The sequence below is a fragment of the Colius striatus genome, chromosome 5, assembly GCF_028858725.1.
Source record: "Colius striatus isolate bColStr4 chromosome 5, bColStr4.1.hap1, whole genome shotgun sequence".
In the NCBI taxonomy this organism is placed as follows: domain Eukaryota; kingdom Metazoa; phylum Chordata; class Aves; order Coliiformes; family Coliidae; genus Colius; species Colius striatus.
Genome location: NC_084763.1, coordinates 47,015,821 through 47,038,732, shown reverse-complemented (window position 1 = coordinate 47,038,732; position 22,912 = coordinate 47,015,821). Strand labels below are relative to the sequence as shown.

The 22,912-nt window shown below is 45.6% G+C and overlaps 1 protein-coding gene across 1 annotated transcript; it reads right to left on the bottom strand.

Moving 5' to 3' along the window:
• Positions 1-2,981: 2,981 nt before the first annotated feature.
• FZD8 (frizzled class receptor 8) lies at positions 2,982-6,346 on the bottom strand. Its single transcript, XM_061997070.1, is given in 2 exon segments — positions 2,982-4,585; positions 4,587-6,346. Coding segments are annotated over 2 exon segments (2,013 nt in total). The 5' UTR covers positions 5,646-6,346; the 3' UTR covers positions 2,982-3,631.
• Positions 6,347-22,912: the final 16,566 nt, after the last annotated feature.

Here is a 22,912-nt window from a genome sequence, read left to right as displayed (position 1 = left end):
TGTCCCTGCTGAGACTCTATAGCACCTCTGGGCTGCTCTGCACCTTTTTAAAAGGCCCACTGACAAAGGGATTGGGGACAGTTGTTTTGGACACTGTGGGATTATTCAGTTGTTACAGCAGGGGGAGAATAACCCATCGGATTTCCTTTTGAAACAGGTACACTTAAAGCAGGGAAGGATCCCGGAAAGAAAAGAAACATTCTAAAGGTATGTTGGTTACTAGAGAATTTTAAATAATCCTGAACCATGTTTCTCTGCTAGCTTAGTCACTCTCCCAAACACAGCAGTTAGTTAGACCTTTGTGAGCTGCAGGAGAGTCTTAGCTGCCATCTCTCCGAGTGTTGCTGCACAAATTGTGCTGTGGAGCCACAGCAGTGACAATAAAGCTCTCCCTTAGCTCTCCAGAGCTAGTGCTGCCGCTGGGGTGTGTGGGTGCTGGCCCTGCCCACGGTGAGCCCGTGCCAGCAGCGATGCCGAGGGCGTCCTGGTTCCGCAGGCAAGGGCTTGGGCCACAGGTCTGCTGGGACTGTTTTTAATAGCTCTCTGGCAAATGTAGGGAGAAGTTTATCATCAGACCTTGAAAGCTACCATGTTAACTCCTACCACCTCACAGATATTTTTTTGATCTTCATGGCAAATTTAAAGTCTGATAAAGGGTAGCTGTGGATTTTTATTTCTCATATACCTAAATGCCTTGCTGTTGGGTTTTTTCTCATCATTTTTTTCCCTAGACAGAAATTTTACATTGACTCATGAAAATCTGCACTTGTAAATTAACTTCTCTAGCACCATTTCTCCAGATTTATGTTTCTAGTTATTTGACTTCTGCATAATTTTTATTTCATTAACCTTTGCATTGTGACTCACACTTCCAAAGTGGGCATCTTGTTAACCTAACTGGTTCTGAGACTGCTTTCCTGACTATGTCCACCTGCAGCACCTCTTAGCTCATTTCCAGGGTAGGTTAAGGCATGGGCTATTTCCTGTCTTTTACTAGAGATGATTTTTTTCTCAGTGCTAGCAACCTGTACCAGCAGTCTGTGAGAGACCTCTCTAAACAAATTCTCCCAAAGTAGTTGTTGTACTTCCCCTTCCTAGCTAGAACCTGCAGGAGGGGAAGGAACACAGATTTTTATCTGAAGAAGTGATTGTGCTTCCATATGTGGGGCTTCACTGGCAGGAAGATCTCTACCTTAGCCCCATCAACAGCAGGGAAAATTGCCACATTGATTTAGATGTTTCAACAGTTGTTAAAAAACCCATGTTGCCAGTAATATAGGAAAACACGAGATTCTTCAGCTACAGGTTTGTCAATATTCTGATTCTGGCCAACTGGTGTATAAATAGGCACCATGCATAAATCCCAGTGAGCCATCCTTTGCATTTGACATGTTAAAATCAGAAGTTAAATTTTCCTTCCGAGGAATTAGGGGCTGGCATTTTAAATTTCTCCTTTTCATGATCATGGAGGAGTCTGTTAAGTTATGGGATCTTTGAAAGGGACACCAATAATCAAGTCAGTGTTCAATGGAACAAGGTTTTTCCCACAAATCATGATTGATATCTGTGTCATTAGTAGGGTAGCTGCCCATCTCTTATCATGATTGACAGGTTAATAAGGGACCTGGGGCTATCTTTTCACTGCTAGCACACAACCTAACCAATTGCTTTTAAATGATTGCTAATTTGACAGAATATAAGCAGAAGGCATAAAAATATCTGGAATAAAACCTAATGCGGCTTCTGCCGCTGGAATCCTGAGAGATCCCATTTCAGAAAATTGATTAGAATGTAGTTAATAGATTAAAAAAAAATAGACACTCAAGTTTTTAAAGAAAATCTTGTAGTTGTTCTTTGGTTCAATTAAGGAGCAAAAGAGAAGGGAGTTTTGTAATGCAATTGTCCTGTAAAGGAAAATGTTTTAAATTGGGGAGATTACGTGAGCAGACCACCTGTAGGGCATTCATAGCTCTTTTCTATAATGCTCCAAGCCATGCCTTGCTGCCTGCAGTCTGGCTAACAATGCAGGGAAAAGCTGTTTAAAAGGCTGCTCTCCCTTTTCCCTCTGGTGTTCACTAACTGTTACAAGTCTTCCTCTTAAAATAAAAAAAAAAAAGTCCCACGTCCCTTTAATTGAAGAACTTTAAGGCTCCATGGTGGCCAATTGGTCTGCAACAAGAGGAACCAGGCAGCAGGGAAAGAAACTTCAGACTATACATCACGTTTGGAGAAGAGAAAAGATCAAAGTTTTCCCAAACTCAAAAGAAACCAAGTTCCCTACAGATTAACCCTATTCATTTAGCTCCTCTTAAAGGAATGATGTTCTGAGCCACTGGGCAGACAGGTAAAAAGTTCAACAATTGCCAAAGCATTCTTCTGTTAATTCAACAGCCTTCTGCTCAAATAAATTAGCTTAGTCCTGACAGAAGAACAATACCTTTCTCTTGAAAAAGGACCATATTTGATATACAGAAGTTAAGATGTTAGTTTAATCTGCTAAGAAGAGATTGATCTAACAAATCTCAACTTGCTGTTCCGCCATGGTACATGATCTATGAATTTCAAACATTAACCTTTTACACTTCAGTATGCAGCCCCGGAAAGGCAGGTGCTTACAGAAGTATGGACAACAGATAGGAGAGGTGTGTGTGCACATTCCTAAAATAACACTCGGTTTAAAAGGATACTTAACATGCCATGTGAGATCACTCTTTTGTAAAGGCTCAGTTTAAAGACACTGTCACCTTTCAAAAAGCAGAGGAAAATTTGGTGAGGCATCTCTCAGTTTTGCTAAACACTTCTTCAGAACAACTTGTTGGATGGCTTGTTTTCCTTCAGTCTGTGTGTTTCCCCACCTAGAGGCACACATGTACCATACAGTAACAACTGGAGCACAAACGTAGTGTGTAGTTTATGGAAACACTGAAAGACAGAACAGCTGGAATAACTAGGGCAGGAGTAGGGGGAAATTTGAAAAAAAATTATTTATCAAAAGTCATTTTATTGACAAAATAGAATACTCATATTTGCTCTTACAGGGGTAGCCTCTAAACTTTTTTACAAAAAAAATTTACAGACTGTATAGCTTTGGATATATACATATTTTACACATCTGTACAAGGTAACAAATAATTATATAAATACATCCTTTAATGTAGGAAACCCGTATTTAGCTGGGGTGTATAATTAAGACATGTTTTGATTCAGTCTGTATTGTAAGGCATTTGCCTGGTCATCAATATCCCAAAAACCTGCAGTCCCAGCAGATTCCCACCTCAGGATGGGGTGGTGGGGGGGAAAGAATGACCCTCCCTCCCACAAGAGAACTGCTGTTAGTCCATAGTGAATCAGAAGCTGCTGTGCCTTGCCCTCTGCAAGACACCGGTGAGCCTCTACCCTCCTCTCTGCCAGCAAAATAATAAGCTGGCTCCTTGAAGTACGTGCTCCCTGCATATGAATGGAGGGGAAGGAGGAGGGGGCTGGGGCCCGGGGCCTCTGCCAGCTGCATTGTTCTATACAAGCTGCAGCTAATAAGGACCATTAGGGGTTCATTAATGGCACCAAACAGTGAGGGGGCATTTAGGCAGGCCAGTGTCCCTCATTCCTTAACCTTTGGCCTCTTTCCCCCTCCTCACACTTGAGACAGGGGCATCTGCTTGGGGTAGGAGACAGAGCTGGCAGTGCCCGATCTCCACGTCAGGCCCGTGCTGACATCACTGTAGAGGGAGCCACCACCTCCGGCCCCAAGTCCTCCTGCTGTGGCGATGGCTGCCTGCCCTCCTGCTCCTGCCCCTGTGCCCCCAGCCACGGTAGCACCTTTGCTGGCCCAGCAGCAGCGGGTGCAGAGGGCCCTCCAGGACTCGAGGGTCTTGCCAGACCAGACCCAGACCCCAGAGGTGATGCCCACCACCAGGCACATGAAGTACTTGAGCATGAAGACAGCGTAGTCAGGGCGGCGGGCCTGATCAGGCTGCTGGTCGCGCAGGCAGGGGCAGTTGTGCGTGGCCTCCCAGCGGGGCCGGTTGTGCTGCTCGTAGAAGAGGCAGGCGACCACGCTGGCGGCTGGCACAGTGTAGAGCACGGTGAAGAGCCCCAGCCGTATCATCAGCTTCTCCAGCTTGTGGGTCTTGGTGGGGCCGCCCTGCTGCTTGATGACACTACGGATGCGGAAGAGCGAGACGAAACCAGCGAGCAAGAACATGGAGCCTATGGCCAAGTAGATGAGCAGCGGTGCCAGCACGAAGCCCCGCAAGTTCTCCAGGCTCTGGTTGCCCACGTAGCAGATGCCGGCCACGGGGTCCCCGTCTACAGAGCTGAGTGCTAGGACGGCGATGGACTTGACGCTGGGAAGCAACCAGGCGGCCAGGTGGAAATACTGTGCGTAGCCGGCTATGGCCTCGTTGCCCCACTTCATGCCGGCGGCGAGGAACCAGGTGAGGGAGAGGATGACCCACCAGATGGAGCTGGCCATGCCGAAGAAGTAGACGAGCAGGAAGACCACGGTGCACAGCGCCGGGCCGGTGCTCTCGTATCGGACATGCTCGGCCACCGCCAGCTCCGGCTGCAGCTCTGCCGCGCCACCCGCCGCCCCGCGCCCCCCCCGCCGCCGCCGCCGCCCCCGCGCCACCGCCGGCCCCCGCCGCCCCGGCTCCCGCGCCGCCCGCCCCCGCCCCGCCGCTGCACGCCACCTTCTCGTGCCCGGCCACCAGCCGCACCAGGTAGCCGAGAGAGACGAAGAGGTAGCAGGCGGCCAGGAAGATGATGGGGCGCTCGGGGTACTTGAAGCGTTCCATGTCGATGAGGAAGGTGGAGACGGTGGCGAAGGTGGAAAGGAAGCAGAGCACAGACCAGAGCCCGATCCAGAAGGCAGTGAAAGCGCGCTCGTCCGGGCTGAAGTAGGGGTTGTGGCAGGGCAGGGCGCAGTTGGCGATCTGTCCCGTCTTGACGCGATTGTAGAGCGGGTGCCGCTCGCTGGACACCGACACCATGGGCGCCCGGCACTGGCAGCCCGGCTCGCAAGGCGGCGGCGGCCGCGGCTTGCGCGGGGCCTCGGCGGGCGGCGCGGCGGCGGCGGGGGGCGCCTTGGCGGGGACGCCGGGCCTGGCGCCGCGCAGCGGGGGCTTGGCGGGCGGCGGGGCGGCCGTGGTCAGGTCCGTGCGGTTGTAGTCCATGCAGAGCGTGTCCGGGCTGCCCTGCTCGGGGAGGCGGTCGCAGCGCATCCTGTCCGGCCAGGCGAAGCCGTACTGGCGCATGAGCGGGGCGCAGCCGGCCTTGGCCCGCTCGCAGACGCTGCGGCAGGGCGGCAGCGGCTTCTTGTAGTCCTCCAGGCAGATGGGGGTGTACATGCTGCAGAGGAAGAAGCGCAGGTCGCTGGAGCACTGGATCTCCACCAGCGGCCAGAACTGGTGCACCTCCAGCCCGGCCTCATCCTGCGTGTCGTGGTTGAACTGGTTGGGCATGTAGGTGTAGTTGTAGCCGATCCCCTTGCAGAGGGGCACGGTGATCTCCTGGCACGACAGCTCCTTGGCCGAGGATGAGGAAGAGGACGCGGCGGCGGCAGCCGAGGCGGCGGCGCAGCCGGCACGCTGCAGCAGGGACAGGGCGGCGAGCAGCGAGGTGATTTCCAACAGGTAACTCCACTCCATGCTCGGCGGCGGGCGGGCGGCGGCCTCGACTCCTCTCCCGTCCCGCTCGGCAGCCACGGGGAGCGCGGCGCCACAGTACCCGCCGCCTCGGCTACCCCTCTGGACGGCGGAGGGCAGCCCCTGCCGTGCCGGCCGCAGGTGAGAGGGCTCGCAGCCCCCGCAGGGGTCCCGTCACCCGGGAGGGAGGCGGTCCCGCGAGCAGCCGGTGAAGGGGGCGGGGGAGCCGCCGGAGGAAAGGGGTCCGGGTCCGCTCAAGGAAGGCCCCTCAGCCGCCGTCGCATCGCTCCTCGCGGGGCTGGCCACGCAGAGAGGGGGGTCGCCGATTCTTTCGCCCCTGTTTCTCCAGTGCCGGCCGGGCACGGAGCGGCGGCAGCAGGGAAGTTTCGCCGTCAGCCCCCACGCGGCGCGGTCAAGATGGCTGAGGCGTCCCAGCGACCAGGCGGTGTGCCCCGCAGCTCCAGGCTCCCACCGCCCTCAACGGGCGGGCAGCGGTGGAGCCGGGGCTGGCTCGGCCGGGGCGCGTCCTTTTGCCTTCTGCGCGAGCGCCTGGCTCTTCAGGTGACTGCCAGCCGGTCCTCGCTCTGCACCTTCTCCTTCCCCGGCGGGGCGAGCCGGCGCCAGGCGCCCCTAGACGCGATCGCGCCACCTGAGCCGCGGGGCGAGCGCGGCAGCGCCTCCGCTCAACTTCTCACTCTCCGGCCCCGGCAGCGCCACTCCGGCCGCCGCGCTCTCATGAATATTTATAGCGAGCGCCACCGGGGCCCGCCCCCACCGCCTCGGCCGCCTATCAGCCGGGCCCGGGCGAGGAGCGGGGGGGGCGGCCCCAGACCTCCTTAAGGTGGAGCCGGCGCCCCAGCTGCGGTGCGGCGGGTGCTCGTCGGTGCCCCTCAGCCGCGGGGGACGTGGCAGTGGCTTGTTTTTATTGGGCTTTTTTTTTTTTTTTGGCGTCGTACGGGCTGCTCTCCGCGCGGAAAGGTGCGGTTCCGCGCCGTGAGATGCTGCCTGCGTGGGCTGCGGCAGGCAAGCGCTGCTCCGGGCTGTGGCAGGCTACTTATTTCCTTTTGCCGAGGTTCCTGGCCAAGTCAGGTTTCCTCCAGGAGCAGCTGTAGTTCAGCAACTGCTTGGAGCTTCCTCGGAAGCGCTTTTCTGTGAAATATTTGGTATCCGCAGAAGTCCTCAGTCTTTGCCGGTTTGAGCACGGCAAACGTGGGCCGTGTGCTGGGTGTCTCTCACGGGTTATTGCACGTGTTGGTGAAGGAGGTGGGAGCGCCGCCAGGCCCGGACCGTGTGGCACCAAGCAGTGTCTCGGCTGACCCCTGGCCTCGGCTCTCCAGTGACCCGCCGCACAGCTGCCGTCACACGCATGTACAAGCACCCGGTCTGAAACAGTGCTGGTGTTCCCCAACGAGGGGTCACGGCTCAGGAGTAAGGGGGATTCCCGAAATGCGATTGCCAGGCCAAACTGCTCAGGAAGCGGGTCCTACACACACATGTGCCGGCGTGCACGAAGCTGCCCCTGGGAGTGCGGGGAGCAGCTTCGCGACCCGGCAGGCTCCCGCCGCAGACGTGTGCGGCCGGTGGGTTCGAGCTGCTGCGCCTCCAGCTGAGGCGGGGAGCGGGGGGGTAGGTGTGCGTGTTGGGGGCGAGGTACAGGTAGACGGTCTGTTCTCGGTGAGTGACCTGCGGCCCAGCCACACAGCCGGGAGGCCGCTTCTCGCCGGGCCGTGGCTCGCCGAGCGCTCGCGTCAGCCCGGCGCCGGAGGCGGTGACTTGGTAACGAACCGCGTGCAGGCGCCAAGGACTGCGTGACCCGCCCGGGCTGGCTTCTGAGGGAGCAACGCCAGCCCCGGCGCGGCAGAGGAGCCGGTGCACCTCGGCGGCGGGCAGCAGCCCTGAGAACCGGCCGGGGCTGAGGCGCCACGCGCGCCTCAGTGCCCGCGCAGGCGCCGCCGCGCACGGCCACGGGCCGCCCCCACCGCGTCCCGCCCCCGGCTTCCCGCCGCCCCTCGCTCCCGGGGCGGCCCTGGGAGGACTCGCTATTTTTAGGGGGCGAGTTTCGGCGCCTTCTCCGTAGCCGGACCACCTTAAGGGGAGCGGCGGTGGGCGCGCGTTCCGTGCGCGGCGGGGCCGTTCCGGGGGGTTGTCGTCCTCTCAGGACGGGGCGTTTGTTTGTTAATTGACGCGCTGTTGCGCTTCGCGCCTGTGTGGAGCTCACGCTGGGGTTGTAATGACTGTAATCTCGGGAACACGCCGCTCGGGGAGCCGGCGGGGTGGCGGCGCGGTGGGGTTTGTCTTTTGGCGGCGTGAAATTATGTGATTCGCCGGGTTTCAAACCGCGAGGAGCCGGAGCCAGGAGAGGGGAGCGAGCCCGCCCCAGTGGGCGGTGTGGGAGCGGCGGAGCGGGCGCCGGGAGGAAATTAAACGCGTGAGGCCAAACACAAAAGCAAAGTTTGCTGGCAGTGCTAACAGGATCCTCTGCGCTCTCGTCTGCCTAAGTTAAACTGATCGCAGGGGTTGTCTCGTTAGGAGGAAATGGGCGATAACTGGGCAGTAAACACGTTTACTGTGTAATCATTGTGGCAGTTTACAACACATAACCCCCCACCCCGCACACCCCCGCCCCTCGACCCCGGCGCCCACCTGAGGGAAGGTTTTGCCTTCAGATGTGACACAGAAGTGCTTGGAGGACGTTGCAAGTCGTGGGCTGGGAAATCGGCCCCACTGCTACATACGTATTCTGGTCAAACTCAGAACTTTTCCGAAAGCAGCAGATGATTATTTTCGTGGTAATTTAGTTAACACGCCACTGAAAAGCGTTAGGAGATTGAACGCTGCCCAGTGAAGAAAACAGAATGAAAAAATTTGCCGTGTGTCTGAGATCTTGATGACTGCCAGAGGTTTAAAAAGTCTCTTCCTAGTCATGGATGTGATGCTCCATTTTAACAAGTGACTGTTAGGCTGGTGTCTTCTTGAAGAGTACCTTGTTTAAAAATCTCCACAGAATATGAAAACTAGTGTGTCTAGTCAGGAGAGCTGGGTGAGTCTGTAAATTACTGCTGTGTCAGGACTCCTATTGCCTGTTACAAAGTACCTTTTTACGCTGAACTTAAGCTCTACACTACAGAGACAGCAGATGTGAGGTGATGGCTTCCAAAAGCAACACAGATGCTGTAAAATTTCCATTGCGATATTTCAGCAAGGAAACTCAGGAGACATGCTGAATGCTGCAGTTTAGAATTACACTATAACTCTCCTAGAAATAAGAGAATACCAAGTTTCTCAACGGTACACTTGGCTTCACTTTTACTATTGTTCACATGCTCATGTTTTCTTACAGCATGACACGAGATGCAGCACAAAGATACTGCGTGTCTTGACGCTGTTCTGTAATGACAAGATTGGTGATATGGAACTTTATGGCGATTCAGTAATGACTACATACTCAAATTCCCTAGTCAGACCATGATAATTTTTGAAATTGTCTTTCAGGTATATTAAACAGCACAGCTGCAAGGGGGCTGCTTTACTTTATGTGACTGAAAAGCAGCCTGGATAGCTCAAGGCTGTGGAATCTCACCCTATTGTGTGTTCCTCATATACTGAGACTTCCGTGAAGTCAGTGGAAGTACTGAGATGAAGGAATCGAGGGTCAAGTCTTTAAAATGGTTTGTGTGTTTATTCTGGAAAACACAGCAGCTGCTTTCCTGAAAAGCTGAGCTTTGCTATAGCAGCAATACAGATTACTTTAGAGCACTTTTTGCAGGGATTTCAAAACAGATGTCCAGTCATGCACAGATACAAAGCTTGGAAGAGTGTTGTAACATTGATACTACAACGTTTTGCAAACCTGTAGATCTGGCAACAAGTAGATAATGCTTCTACAAATCTTTGTGGCCACAGATATTCACACCTCTTTTAGTCAAACACATTATGTTTGTCACTGGCCCTTATAAGCTTAATTTTTGTGTGTGTCTTGCATTTGGGATTATATGGAGCACACCAAATGAGGCAAACTACAGGGCGTTTTAGTTTGCAATGAGTAAATTTGCTCTTGATATTTTTTTTTCTGGGAAGAAAAATGCCACATCAAATCAAGGATTTAAAATGGTATTTTGTTTATTTAAAAGTACAGATGGTTATTCGATGAGCAGTCCTGCCTCACGGGAAAGGTCCCAGAGCACTGGAGGATGGCTAATTTGACCCCCATTGACAAGAAGGGTCAGAAGGAGGATCCTGGGAACTACAGGCTTGTCAGCCTGACCTCGGTGCTGGGGAAGGTTATGGAACAGATTATCCTGAGTGCCATCCTGAGGCATGTAAAGGATAACCAAGGGTTCAGGCCCAGCCAACATGGCTTTATGAAGGTCAGGTCCTATTTACCAGTCTGATCTTCTATGACAAGAGGTCCTGCTTAGTGGATGAGGGAAAGGCTGTGAATGTGATCTTCCTGGACTTCAGAAAGGCCTTTGACTCAGTCTCACAGTCTCCTGGAGAAATTGGTTGCCTGTGGATTGGATGGACCTACTCTGAGATGGGTGAAAAACTGGGCCCAGAGAGTCATGGTGAACAGAGTTAAATCCAGTTGGCAGCCGGTCACCAGTGGCATTCTTCAGGGCTCAGTGCTGGGGCCTGTTCTGTTTAACATCTTTGTCAATGACCCAGATGAGGGGATTGAGTGCACCCTCAGTAAATTTGTAGATGACACCAAGTTGAGTAGGTGAGTAGACCTGCTTGAGGACAGGAAGGCTCTTCAGAGGTACCTCAACAGGCTGGATAGCTGGGTTGAGACTAATTGTATGAGGTTCTGCAAGGCCAAGTGCTGGGTCCTGCACTTGGTCACAACAACCCCAGGCAATGCTACAGACTTGGGGCAGAGTGGCTGCAAAGTTGTCCAGCAGAAAAGGACCTGGAGGTATTAATTAACAGCCAGCTGAACATGAGCCAGCAGTGTGCCCAGATGGCCAAGAAGGCCAGTAGCATCCTGGCCTGTATCAAAAATAGTGCGACCAACAAGACCAAGGAGCTGATTGTCCCCTTGTACTCAGTGCTGGTGTGGCCGCTCCTTGAATACTGTGTCCAGTTATGGGCCCTGCTTTACAGGAAGGACATTGAGGTATTGGAGAGGATCCAGAGGCAGGCTACCAAGCTAGTAAAGGATTTGGAACACATCTCGTACAAGGAATGGCTGAGGGATCTGGGGCTGTTTAGCCTGAAGAAAAGAAGGCTGAGGAGAGACCTTATTGCTCTCTACAGCATCCCTATCTAATATTTTGATGACTACTTTTTGCAAAGAAATTAAATGGCATTGCCACAACTTCTGAGGCAGCCTGTATTTTATTGTGCACTTCTTTTGTTGGTCTGTTCTCCCTAGTAACAAGTAATAGAACAAGAGCAAATGGCCTTAAGTTGCACCAGGGGAGGTTCAGGCTGGATATAAGGAGGAATTTCTTTACTGACAGGGTTGTCAGGCATTGGAATGGGCTGCCCAGGGAGATGGTGGAGACACTGTCTCTGGAAGTGTTTAAGAGACAGTGGATATTACACTTAGGGAAATGGTCTAGTGGTTGATAGGGCTGGGACAAAGGCTGGACTCGATCTTAAAGGTGTCTTCCAGCTGAAATGATTCTATGATTCTGTAGAATACACGGAAATGGATTTAAGTTGCTCCAGGAGAGGTTTAGACTGGACATTAAGAAGAACTTTTTCACCGAGAGAGTTGTTAGGCATTGGAACAGGCTGCCCAGGGAGGTGGTGGAGTCACCATCCTTAGAGATATTCAAAAGACACATAGATGAGGTGCTGAGGGATATGGTTTAGTGATGGGCCTCGCAGAGTGAGATGAGTGGTTGGACTTGATCATAAAGGTCTTTTCCAACCATAATGATTCTGTGATTCTGTTTCATAAGACTGAATAGTTGCTTTGTAATTCCCATCTAATGTTCTCCAGTAAAGTTTCGTGAGGCATTGTCTGCGTTGGATAGGTCAATGAATGGTGCTTTTATAAAAATGTTTTAAAGGAAGAACTCAGTCCATGGAAATTGTTCAAATAATCTTGTTAGAATGAAGCCTTGACTGAAGGCAGTAATTTCATGGATTAAACCCAGAAGGGGCTGTCTGGGCTGGTGTCCTTCCTGTCTCAGGCCACAGATTATCCAGAGATCATCTACGCAAATAGCGGTTAGCTACAAAACATAGGGGATTTTGCATGGCCAATGCATTGAACAACAGCGTGAAACTGGAAACTGTGGAACTTTTGAGGACAGGGAAAATGGGAGCAGGAAGAGAGCATACTTTCACAGGCAAGTTAGCAGACAGCATAAGGTGGAGTTGTGGTGTCTTGCTATGTCCAGCTTTTCCCTAAAAAGTATCAATTAAAAGTAAGAGAAACTGTGTTTTCCAATCCATCCTTTTCTTGTTCCATGCCACATGTAGTCCAGAACTGAGCAATGCGATGGGCAGTGCAAGTATGGGAAGGAATGCATAGATTTGTACTTATGCAAGTCTGCACAGCAGAAAGGATGAGTAAGAATTGAGCACTGTGAAACCTGCAAAGAAATAGGAATGGGGAACACAGCATCCCTATCTAATATTTTGATGACTACTTTTTGCAAAGAAATTAAATGGCATTGCCACAACTTCTGAGGCAGCCTGTATTTTATTGTGCACTTTTTTTTAGACAAAAGCACAATGTTTTGCTTATGTGTTAGGGATGTCAGATCTGACCATGGATGGGCACAGTACCATGATCAGTGAGACACGAAGTGAGACGTGAGAGTGCCTTTAGGCAAAAAGAAGATAAGCTGAATAGAGTCTGCTACATTAGCTACTTCTGGAGTGCAGCGAGCAGGTGGCAGAGAAGGAGAAACTGCTAGAAGACTTCGCTGTCTCTTAACCATAAAGGAGGATGGCAGAGGGATTGATCAGTGCTGTGTTCTGAGGTTGCTCCAACAGTGAAGCTTCAGGTTGTGGCCCAAGAATGTGTCTGAAGTGTTGCCTGCTGAACATAGGAGCAGACCATGATTAGACTTCATCATGAGGCTGCTTTGGATACATAGGCTTCACTAGATAAGCAGGACAAGTAGCAGAATGAGCATAATGAGTCTGTGAGAACAGCAAGTTTGTCATGAAGGCAGCGTCTCTATTGAAGGACTTACCTTTGTTCCCCGACATTGTGCAGCTGATGGTTGGGCTGCAATGTGTTGACTTGGTGTCATTGCATGTTGCTTCATTTCTCATTAGTGAAACAGTGCAGGAGTAAGGAACGCAAGAAAATACGGATTATAAGGATTCTGAAACAAAACATGTATTATTTTCATTTTCCTTCATATTATTTTTTCATTTTTTCCCATTATTTGTCATCTACCTGTGCTACAGATTGTAATAGCTCATGATATGAGGTTTCACACCTGAGAAATCATCGGACTTTTTGAAGACAAATTGTTCTGAGTTAAGAAGTCCACTGATTGATTGTCACTGTGTTTGGAGAATAATACAAATATAATGCAGTTAAGTTGCTAACCACATTAAGTATGTATGGACATAGTGAGTAGTGCTGTCTTCCTCTGATTGCTCTGGTAACCATTAAATTGCTTTCTGCCAACTACTAGAACAGTAGTTTGTAAATGCCTTCTTGATCTCTTAAGGTTGTGTGGATTGAGGCTGGCAAGGAAAGGTTTGGTCTCTGGGGATAATAGGGAGTATACACATGCACCACTTTCTCCTTAAAGTCAAAGCTTGTCCAGACCTCTAGCACACCTGTGAGTTCTGCCATCATATTTGTGATTCTGTCTCCATGCTCCATCAAAGTGTTGTTAATGCTTATTTATGCTGAAATGGCATATGCACCATTATTATTCCAAGCATGGATTGGAAAGTCCGTTTGTTCCGTCTTCCATTTTGGAGACCTCAATTTTAACAACTTGAGTACAAATCCCTGCAAAGCTTCTTCTAAGCATCTACTTCTACTGCATTGCCACCTGACTTACATGACTGAGATGTAGCTGTCTGGGGTGGTCAGCTTCCAAAAAGAAATAACAGTCTGGCCTTAAGATGGTATGGCATGCATTTGTCTGATCTTTGATGTCAGATCTACTGGAGGAAATAAAGGGACTCTATCAATTAACTTGGTCTTAACTTTGTGGCATCTGTATTTGGGTTAGGTGACAGCAGATAGGGGAATGGCACAAGTAATTGGTGCTGACTGAATCCAAGGAAGAACCACAACAGAGAGGCTAGGGAGTTCAGGGTTCTCTCCCGCATACTGTAAATCATCGTTGGAGTGGTTCAGAGATGTGAGACTCATCCGGGCAAGAAATCTAGCCCAGCCCATGTGCAGCTCTCTGCTAGCTGATCCAGCCTGGTCAAAGTAGAAGTAGACCTGAAAGACTTTGAGCTAAGCATGCCCTATCAACAGTAGACTAGTCTGGGCTATTTGAGTTGATGCAGAGACAAGATTAGGCAGTGTAGTTCACTTTGGCTTGTTAACTTTTGTATAAACTGTATGGAGGCATTAGCGTAAATATACGTCCTCTCACATACTTTAAATTCAATGAGAAATTAATGAGGTGATGCACTTATGAGTAAGAAGTGAACAGAATTAAAAATTACTCTTTGCATTGAAAGGCATGGACAGGGATAAAACCCAGATATGAGCAAGTGAAACTTTGTATGACTGATTTGAAGAGGAATGTCTGTCATTAACTCCTTTAACAATACAGTTGTTCATAACTTCTGACCCTACTTTTTGCACCTCCTAAGTCAGTACTAGCATAATTTCAGGGAACACTGTTTGCATACCAGTTTCAAGTGGGCATTTTTAAAGTTTCACCATTTCGAGTTCCAACTTTTGATGGAGGATGCACAGCAATCATTTAAAAAATATTGAATGATAAAAATCACACTGTCAAATGCTTACTGAAATTACTCATTGCCCTGGAGTTAAAATGGAAACAACAAACATATCATTCATCACTCATTTTTAATATTTATTCTTTATATTTCACTTACTCTGAAGAATTTTTTTATCTCTGGGGTTATATCCTGACTAATACTTAACTGCTAATTTTACTGGGACAACGTATAGTGGCTGATGATTCCAAATATGAATAAGGACAGCAGGCTTGGGCTTGTGCAAATTTTGATGAATAAATTGGTTTCAAGAATGACAGGTCATGTTAGCACTTTCCACTTTGTAACCTTACACAAAGATGTTAACTCTGTGCAGAGAATCAGCGTTAGGCAGTGTTCAGAACTGCTTGTAGGAAACTCAGGTGCCTAGTCTCAGCAGAAACTTGCTCTTAAAAACCTTCTCTATTTTTATTTTAGTATAAGAATGGTATGATTCAAAAGCAAAGTGCTGAGAGGAATTTCACTGTCATAGCAAAATGTTCTTCCTTTTGTTTTACCCGTTTATTGTTCTAATAAGGATATTCCTTTGTCATCAGTTCCTTTGAATTTTCTTGGTTCTTAGTTGGTGGCAGTATTAGTTCTCTGTGTATGTGATGGAAATAGTACCCCACTGGTATGAGGTTTTCTGCAGTTGTGTTTTGTGGTCTCACAACAATGTCATAAAAATGCTGTTTTGATTGATTTCTTGACTTTTATTTCTTTTATTTATATATATATATTTTGCTTCGGGGGGTGGAGGGGGCTCAGTTGTGTGGCAACAACCGCCATAAGGGAAGAGACGGATTTTAGAAACTTAGTTCTAATGTTATCCCTGGTAATATTAGTTGGATGCTTCTCTGTCTTGGTCTGGTCAGGGCCTATTTATGGATGAGTGACTTTCAATTCTTCCAGTGGACTGTGAGGTTCCAATAAAAGGGGTGATAACAGCCATAACGGGATAGCTGTTACTCTCACTTTTTATTGCATTAGCCTTACCAAATTTATTCTTTCTGGTTAATTCACTGAATCAGAGAACTCTAAAAGCGAATACTAGCTGGAATATCTGATTTCTTTGCTACTTTGCCAATTTTGCTGTACAGACTTTTTTGTATTACAGATTTCTTACCTAGTAAGTGTAGCCAGTTTAAAACTTACCTTTATACTTTGCTTTTGTATGTTGAGCCAGTTGATCTTTAATAACCAAGGGATTATATACTAGATTTTCCCATCTAACAAGCCCTTATTGGTTTTGTTTGGCTCTTGGAACAACCCTGCCAACAAGACTGCTATAGAAAATTTGAAATATTTTACTTCTGTTTAAAGTTTTTCAGATTTGTGTGTAGATGGATCCAGATGCAAGGTCAGAATCTGCAGGTTAGTGAATAAGATCTTGCTTGATCCATGACATTTCCTGCATTAATTTTTGATACAATACACAAAAATTTTAAAATTTTTGTCTTAATCTTCCAGGGGAGGAAAAAAAAAAAGACATGCTTTGACAGAATTCAGAGGACTGGAACACTTTGTCTGAAAACTAAAACTTCTCGATTTGAAAAATCAAGTTACTATAGTCTACCTCTGACATTATAATCTGGACGCCTGCTGGTACTATTCAGTGAGACTGAGGCCGTCTGCCACCTTCAACACTGTGCCATGATCTTTCCTCTTTGAAGGGAGTGCTGAAAGTAGGGAATCCCTCAAACTGATCTATTATTGGAGTTGTCGTTTAAATAGTTAAGTCAAGCTGATAGAGGAGATCTGCCACATAAAGCAGGTAAGCCACAGATTTAACAAGATGCTACGCTAGCATTTCTTAATGGCATTTTTTGTTTTCAATCAAAATATTTTGGTTGGAAGTTTGGCCTTTTGGTAAGGAAAGTGTATTTGCAGAAGCACAGAGTGAGACATGCCAAAAAAAAAAAAATCCAACCAAAAAGTGTACAGCTGAAAGCCTTGTTTCCCATCAAAAATAGATGCAGTGGAAAATTTTCAAGCAGCCCTATATTTAACCTCTTTGGATCAAAATTCAGTTGTTGGACTGAGGGAGGCTCACGGAGGTTTTTTTTCTGCCTTTGTTAGGGTGTCTGTTTTTTCACTTACGACATCTGCCTGCTTTTCCAGCCATATTCAACCTTGTTAATAATTCTTGCAATTGCAGCATTTTACTGTGCTCAGAATGCTAGTTCCCACTAGACTCAACTTGCTGGGATATGTGCAGACTCTAAAGTTTCTTTCAAGGGGGTTGTCAGTCTTGCTTTTCAATTTTGGCTGGGATTTAATAAGCGAATAACCACTGAACGCTGCATATTCACAAAACAACATCAGTGTGATATGGTTTATTTGTCCAAGGTGGCCTTGTTTTGGGATGTGGTAGATGCAAACAGTATATGTGAGTTTAAGGGGTAATGGGATAAGTGCTTGAAAGAGAAGACCCAGTGGGCAAGCTAAACAGATGAATCACATCAGTCTCAGGAATTTCTGAGTGGAATATAGTTGAAGACTGGGGAGTTATTCTTGGAAAATACTGTATGTCAATTCTTTGCTCGTGCTCTCTTGTCTTTGACTTGTGGCTGCTTTTGGAAACAGGATGCTGAGTTAAATGGACTTCCAATCTGAATTGGCACAGCCATCCTTGGGTAAGGAGAAGCACACTGATAAATGAATGTGGGCTTTGGCAATCTGGAACTCAGCAAAATTTACCAGAAATTAAACTCATTCCTCCAGGAAAAGTTTAAAACAATCACAAAACATCTGAGCCTGGGGGTAGAGATTTTCATCTGGATAGGTTGTGATTTTGGGGTCTCAAGCTTTCTGTTGATTTTGTTCTGCTTTTGCAGCTTCCATTTCTCTTTCATTTCCTCTTGTAGCAGTAAGAACTTGCTACTGTGTCTTAAATACAGCTGTGAGCCTTTTTGGGTGTTCTTCAGAAAGCCAGTGGGTAGATCATTAGCATAAGGCTCCTGCAGACTTCAGTGAATTTTTTAAGAAAAGAAAACAAGGTGAATGTTGAAATTTGGAGAGGAAAATTGTTAATATGACCTATATTAGTTTTAGTATATGTTATATTCTGTTATTAGTTCAGTGTTAGAATGCAGTTTCACAGAATCACAGAATAGTAGGGATTGAAAGAGACCTCTAGAGATCTAGTCCAGCCCCCTTCTAAAGCAGATCCACCTAGATGAAGTTGCATAGGAACATGTCCAGGCAGGTTTTGAAAACCTCCAGAGAAGGAGATTCTGTACCCTTCCTGGGCAGCCTGTGCCAGGACTCCCTCACCCTTACAGTAAAGGAGTTTCTCCTTAAGTGAAAATTTGTGTGTTGCAGCTTTTGTCCATTACCCCTTGTCCTATCACTGTACACTGCAGAAGAATGTGTTGCCCTGTTCTCCTGACATGCACCTTTCAAATACTTGTATTAATGAGATCCCACCTCAATCTCCTCCAGGCTGAACAGTCCCAGATCCCGTAGCCTTTCCTCATAAGCAAGATGCTCCAATACGCAGCCAGAATCTGTCAGCAACTAGCAACATGTGGTGTTTCTTAAGCAAAAGTTGATTGTTTTTTTTTACTGCTTGTTTTGCATCTTAGCCCTCTTGTACCTTTCTAGATACTTTTAACTTTATTTTCATGGGAATGTAATGTAGATGTGCTTTGTGACTGCTAAACAATAGCCTTCACAGCCATTAATGATGAAATCTGTAAATGAGCATATGCTAAATTTTTTTCTGTATTTTTAATAAACTCTTTTGCGATTACCTGAAAGTAAATATATCTAGTTGTGTACCTAAGTTTACTTCGTAATTATATTGACCAAAATAGATGTAGTCTCTTTCATTTCTTTTCCTGACACGGTATACACATCTTTACTTCAAATTTCTGTCAGCAGAATTTGATTATAGTACACTGTCAGTAGATGACCAGTAATTTCCCTCTTCCTTATTATTATTTTAGAATTCTTTTAAAATAAGTATTTACAAGAAAAGATAGTAGCCAGACAAAGTCTGAAAGGGAGCAATAGTTTCTTGAATATTGTAGAGAAAGAGATGCATCATTCAAGTACCAAAATTGTGACGGGAAAGAAGATGGAGAAAGGAAAGCACAATATTGAAGTATAAGAGTGAGTTGCTATGGTACCACTTTCCAGCTGTTCATGGGTGGAATCCAAATACTTTTTGAAGCATACTGCTGCACAGTTAGCTTTACTTCAAGTAATCATTGTATAAGGAAAAGATTTTGGTACATTTTAGTGCATTAGAATTCACAAGTTGGAAAAAGCTGCAAAAAAAATTACATTCATGTTTTCCTAAAAATGTAGTAAAAATGTGTAAATTCTTCTAAAATGAACTTAGAAATTTTGTACATTGAAAGAAGATATTGTAATTTTGTCTCTAAAGTGTGTCAAGAGTAGTGAGAATAGTGGAACCACTCACATATTTGTATGTCTTAATCTGATTGTTAACGAGGGGTTGTGGAGTTTCCTGAGTGGTTGTGGAGTCTCCTTCCTTGGAGGTCTTCAAGACCCACCTGGACATGTTCCTATGTGAGCTCATCTAGGTGAACCTGCTTCTGCAGGGGGGTTGGACTAGATGATCTCTAAAGGTCCCTTCCAACCCCTACCATTCTATGATTCTATGATAGTGTCAAGAAGTGAGAGGCAAGTAGAGTTGCCAAATCTGTCCACTCTTTTGAAACTGGAAGAACTGTGAGAAGAAGTTGGATGTGAATAAACATGTGTTCACAAGTAATTAGACTGAAACTATTAAATTTATTTAATTTAAATAGTAGGTAGTAACTACTTAAACTTCAAGGAAAAGAGAAGATTGCATCCTACAAAATTTTCTCATGCAAAATAGTCTATCCTTTTGTCAGTGATCCTGGTTACTTTAAATTGTCTACTTGCTTGAGAAAAGGTTTATCAAATAGGGTCTTTAAATGGGAAAAGGGATTAGGAAACAACAAACATAAACCAACTTGCTGTAGGAGTTAACTTTTGGGGATGTGAGGCAGAGAATGGATAACGAATATCAGCATCTTTCCAATGTTCAGTACTATCAAAACTGGTTTTCCTACAGGTAACCCTTAATTGGCCGATAATTTGTGAGTCAGTGAAGGAAAGTGCTGTGGTAAAATGCATATAAAGGATGTCATGCCAAAACCCAGCGGGTTAAGGGATATATCTTCTGTAGGTTTAGCAAATGATGAGGGTAAATGGAAAAAGTGTTTATGTGTCTAAAAAGTTTGTCATTGTGTATATCAGGCTTTTGTCTGCTTTATACAGCTGTTTGTTCAATCTTAGTGGTGTTTTCAAAACAAATGTTATTTTTACAAGGATTTGGATTGGGGTATATGAAACAGTTGTTAATTTTATTGGTAGTAAAGCTGAATATCATAATTTCACTTTAAAATAAACTGCTTCATTCTGTATGTGAAACACAATAACTTCAATATGCTTGGCTTTGTAATGAACAAGTGTAAAGTTAATAAAAAATGTCTTCCCTGGAATGATGTCTGGAGATTAGGTTAGACTGCATTACAGAATAATGTGATAATAATGATTTCCTTAAGAGTGTAAAAACGACATGTAAGTTTCAGTTGACATTTATTGACACACAGCATCAGTTGGGAGCCCCATCAAACTTCCTATTCTTTTCTGTTTACCACCTCCTGCTTTTATTTACAGTCAGCATATCCGTTAATTAGCCTCAGGTAGAGCCAGTTCTTCTAAGAAGATCTCTTGTCTTCCTGGTGATGGCCCCATGAGGTGACCATGTACACACAGTCTGTGAGTGAATTAATCTTTAACTCATTAATTTCAGTGCCTGATTCTGAAATGTTTAACCACTGGCTTGATTTCCTACTCAGCAATTAGTATTTGGAGAACTGTGGGCCTTGACTTTTGCTAACTTCAGTGTCATGCACACATCCCAGTGAGCTCTCAGCATTGTGTGGTTTCCTCACCAGAAGTTGTATTTTCTTGTAGATTTTTGGTTTCCTGTGACTGGACCAGAACACAGATAGTTCTTTGGTGATTTCTAGGTAAATGCTCTGTATCACTGAGGTCACTTACCTAGTTTTTAGTGCACTTTTGCAGAATAAAATTAGTTCTCCACTTCCTCAGTTTTCTCTGTTGGACAATATCCAAATGCAATGGTTTGCAAAAAAATCTGATGTAATGATGAAATGCCTGGATCTCACAAGGGGATATTCTGTAGGGAACCGTGGTGTTTTATAGTCCCATTAACCTCAATTAGACCTTGTGATGATATGAAGTGGCTTATAGCTACAGCCTGATGCTAGAGGTGGTGGTTGTAATGCACTTCTCTTGCAGCATGGCTTATTTACTAGAAAATTTTAAAAGTTGCAGTTGTATTTGCAGGAAAATAGCAGGAGTATGATACAGACATCTCTTGCCCAAGTTTACAAAATATGCTAGAAGCTATCTGAGAGGTGTGAGCTGATGTGTGTGTCTCACTGGGATGTTAGAAATCTTGTAGTTGCGGTGTTAATGGTTCTGTTTGTTCACCATAAACCTAAGAAAGGATGACTGGGACACTTACCAACACAGTCAATTGTAGGTAATCTCTTGAAGTTAAGACCAAGTTCCTGAATTTTGCCAGAATGCCATTTATTCTTCTCCATCCTCCAGCTGAGGAGTAGCCAAACTCTAAGGTTTAAGCATAGATTACAGATGCCTTTGAAATCCTGCCCAGAGGAAGTGCAAGTATGGAAAGCCATAAAGTACACAGTATGGTAGTGTGGACATTTTCGTAATTTAATGAGTGTTTTACTGATAAAAATTCACTGCTTCAGTTAAAAAAAACCCCACAGAAATAATGCTAATAATGAAAAAAACCACTGCCCACCCACCCAACAATATAATCGCTGAAATACATCCAGCTTTTATACTGGAAAAGTACCTCAAAGTAATGTGACTTTCTCTCATCAATGTAAAAGTATTTGTGCTAATTTAAAACATTTGATGTTGACACAACTGCATCCCACTGTCTATTTTTTTGAGGACAGGCAGACTTTGGTGAATTTACTTAGATTTAGTGAAATTTACATAAAATTTACATCAAATTGCTAAGACATCCAGGTGTACAAGATGCTCTGAAAGGAGACACCAAAATTGGAAAAGTGAATGTGAATGTTTGCTACTGGTGGCTCGTGGCTTTAGAGGGTTAGTGGTCATACAGTGTTGTGACAAAAAAAAATCAAGGAATGTTTCCAGTATCTTTAATTGTAAGAAGCCAATGCTGACTGATATTAACTGCTTCTAAGCATTTTGTGGTTGAAGAACAGAGAGATAGGAGATGCTGGAAATGTTTTCTACAATTCAGTGGCCCTTCATCAGAATTTTGTAGGTACTCTTGAAGCCATGTTTGTTAAGGAGAAGCTCTTTTAGTGTGCTGTCATCTTTCAAGTCTCATCAAGGCAGCACCAGGATTTTTTTTTTGCAGAGATTTCCTTTGACATACAGCCTCACTAAGTATGGAAATTACAACTTAAATCTGATTTGGGTTTGTTTTTTTGTTTTTTGGGGTTTTTTTTTTGCAAAGCAGTGCAGTGCCAAAATTTATTGATTTTCAACTTTTTTTCTTAATGTTGAAAGATAGATATGCAAATGTTAGTAACAAATGCATGGTTAAATTTAGCTGTGAATTCTAGTCAGGGATTTCTGCTTTGTTTATTGTCCAAGTCAATATATCTGTCGAGAAAACCTCCTGCTGTGCAGGAATACATAGTCAGCTACTTGGAAGAGTAGAAAGTTTAATTATGAGAGTTTATTCTGGAAGAAGGTAAAAGCACTGGTTTTTTTTGCATTTATTTTAATTATGAATTTGGATAATAGAAATACAGTGTATATGGCTTGTTTTGCCACTAACTGTTATCAGGCAAACCACTTGATTTTTCTTTCACTTGGTCATCTGTGTAACTGAGGGTGTCTGGAAGAAAATAAAGGTCATGAATAAATGATGCATTTCTTAAACTTGCAAGGTAAATCATGACAAATGAAATAAAATCCAAGTGTGAAGAAAAATAAGTATGAACTGCTGAGAATATCTTCATTATAATATAGTTTACCAAATGAAGATATTAGTATCAGGTCCTGAAAGATGTAAATGTCCTTTGTTGCTTTTGATTTTGCTGTGTGGAAGTAGTCAAGTCTATTTACACAAGGTTTCTGAGTGGAAGGCTAAATTATTACTGGGAAATATGTTATAATCAATATAGAAACATTTTTTCATGTTTATAATAGAAAACTTTCCAAAATTGTAATTAGGAGACTTAAATTTAGAAGTCATTTAAATGGAATACTGTTTATCTAGCTATCTATATTTAAAAAAAACACCCTACATGCAAAGAAGGTGTTTCTCCTGC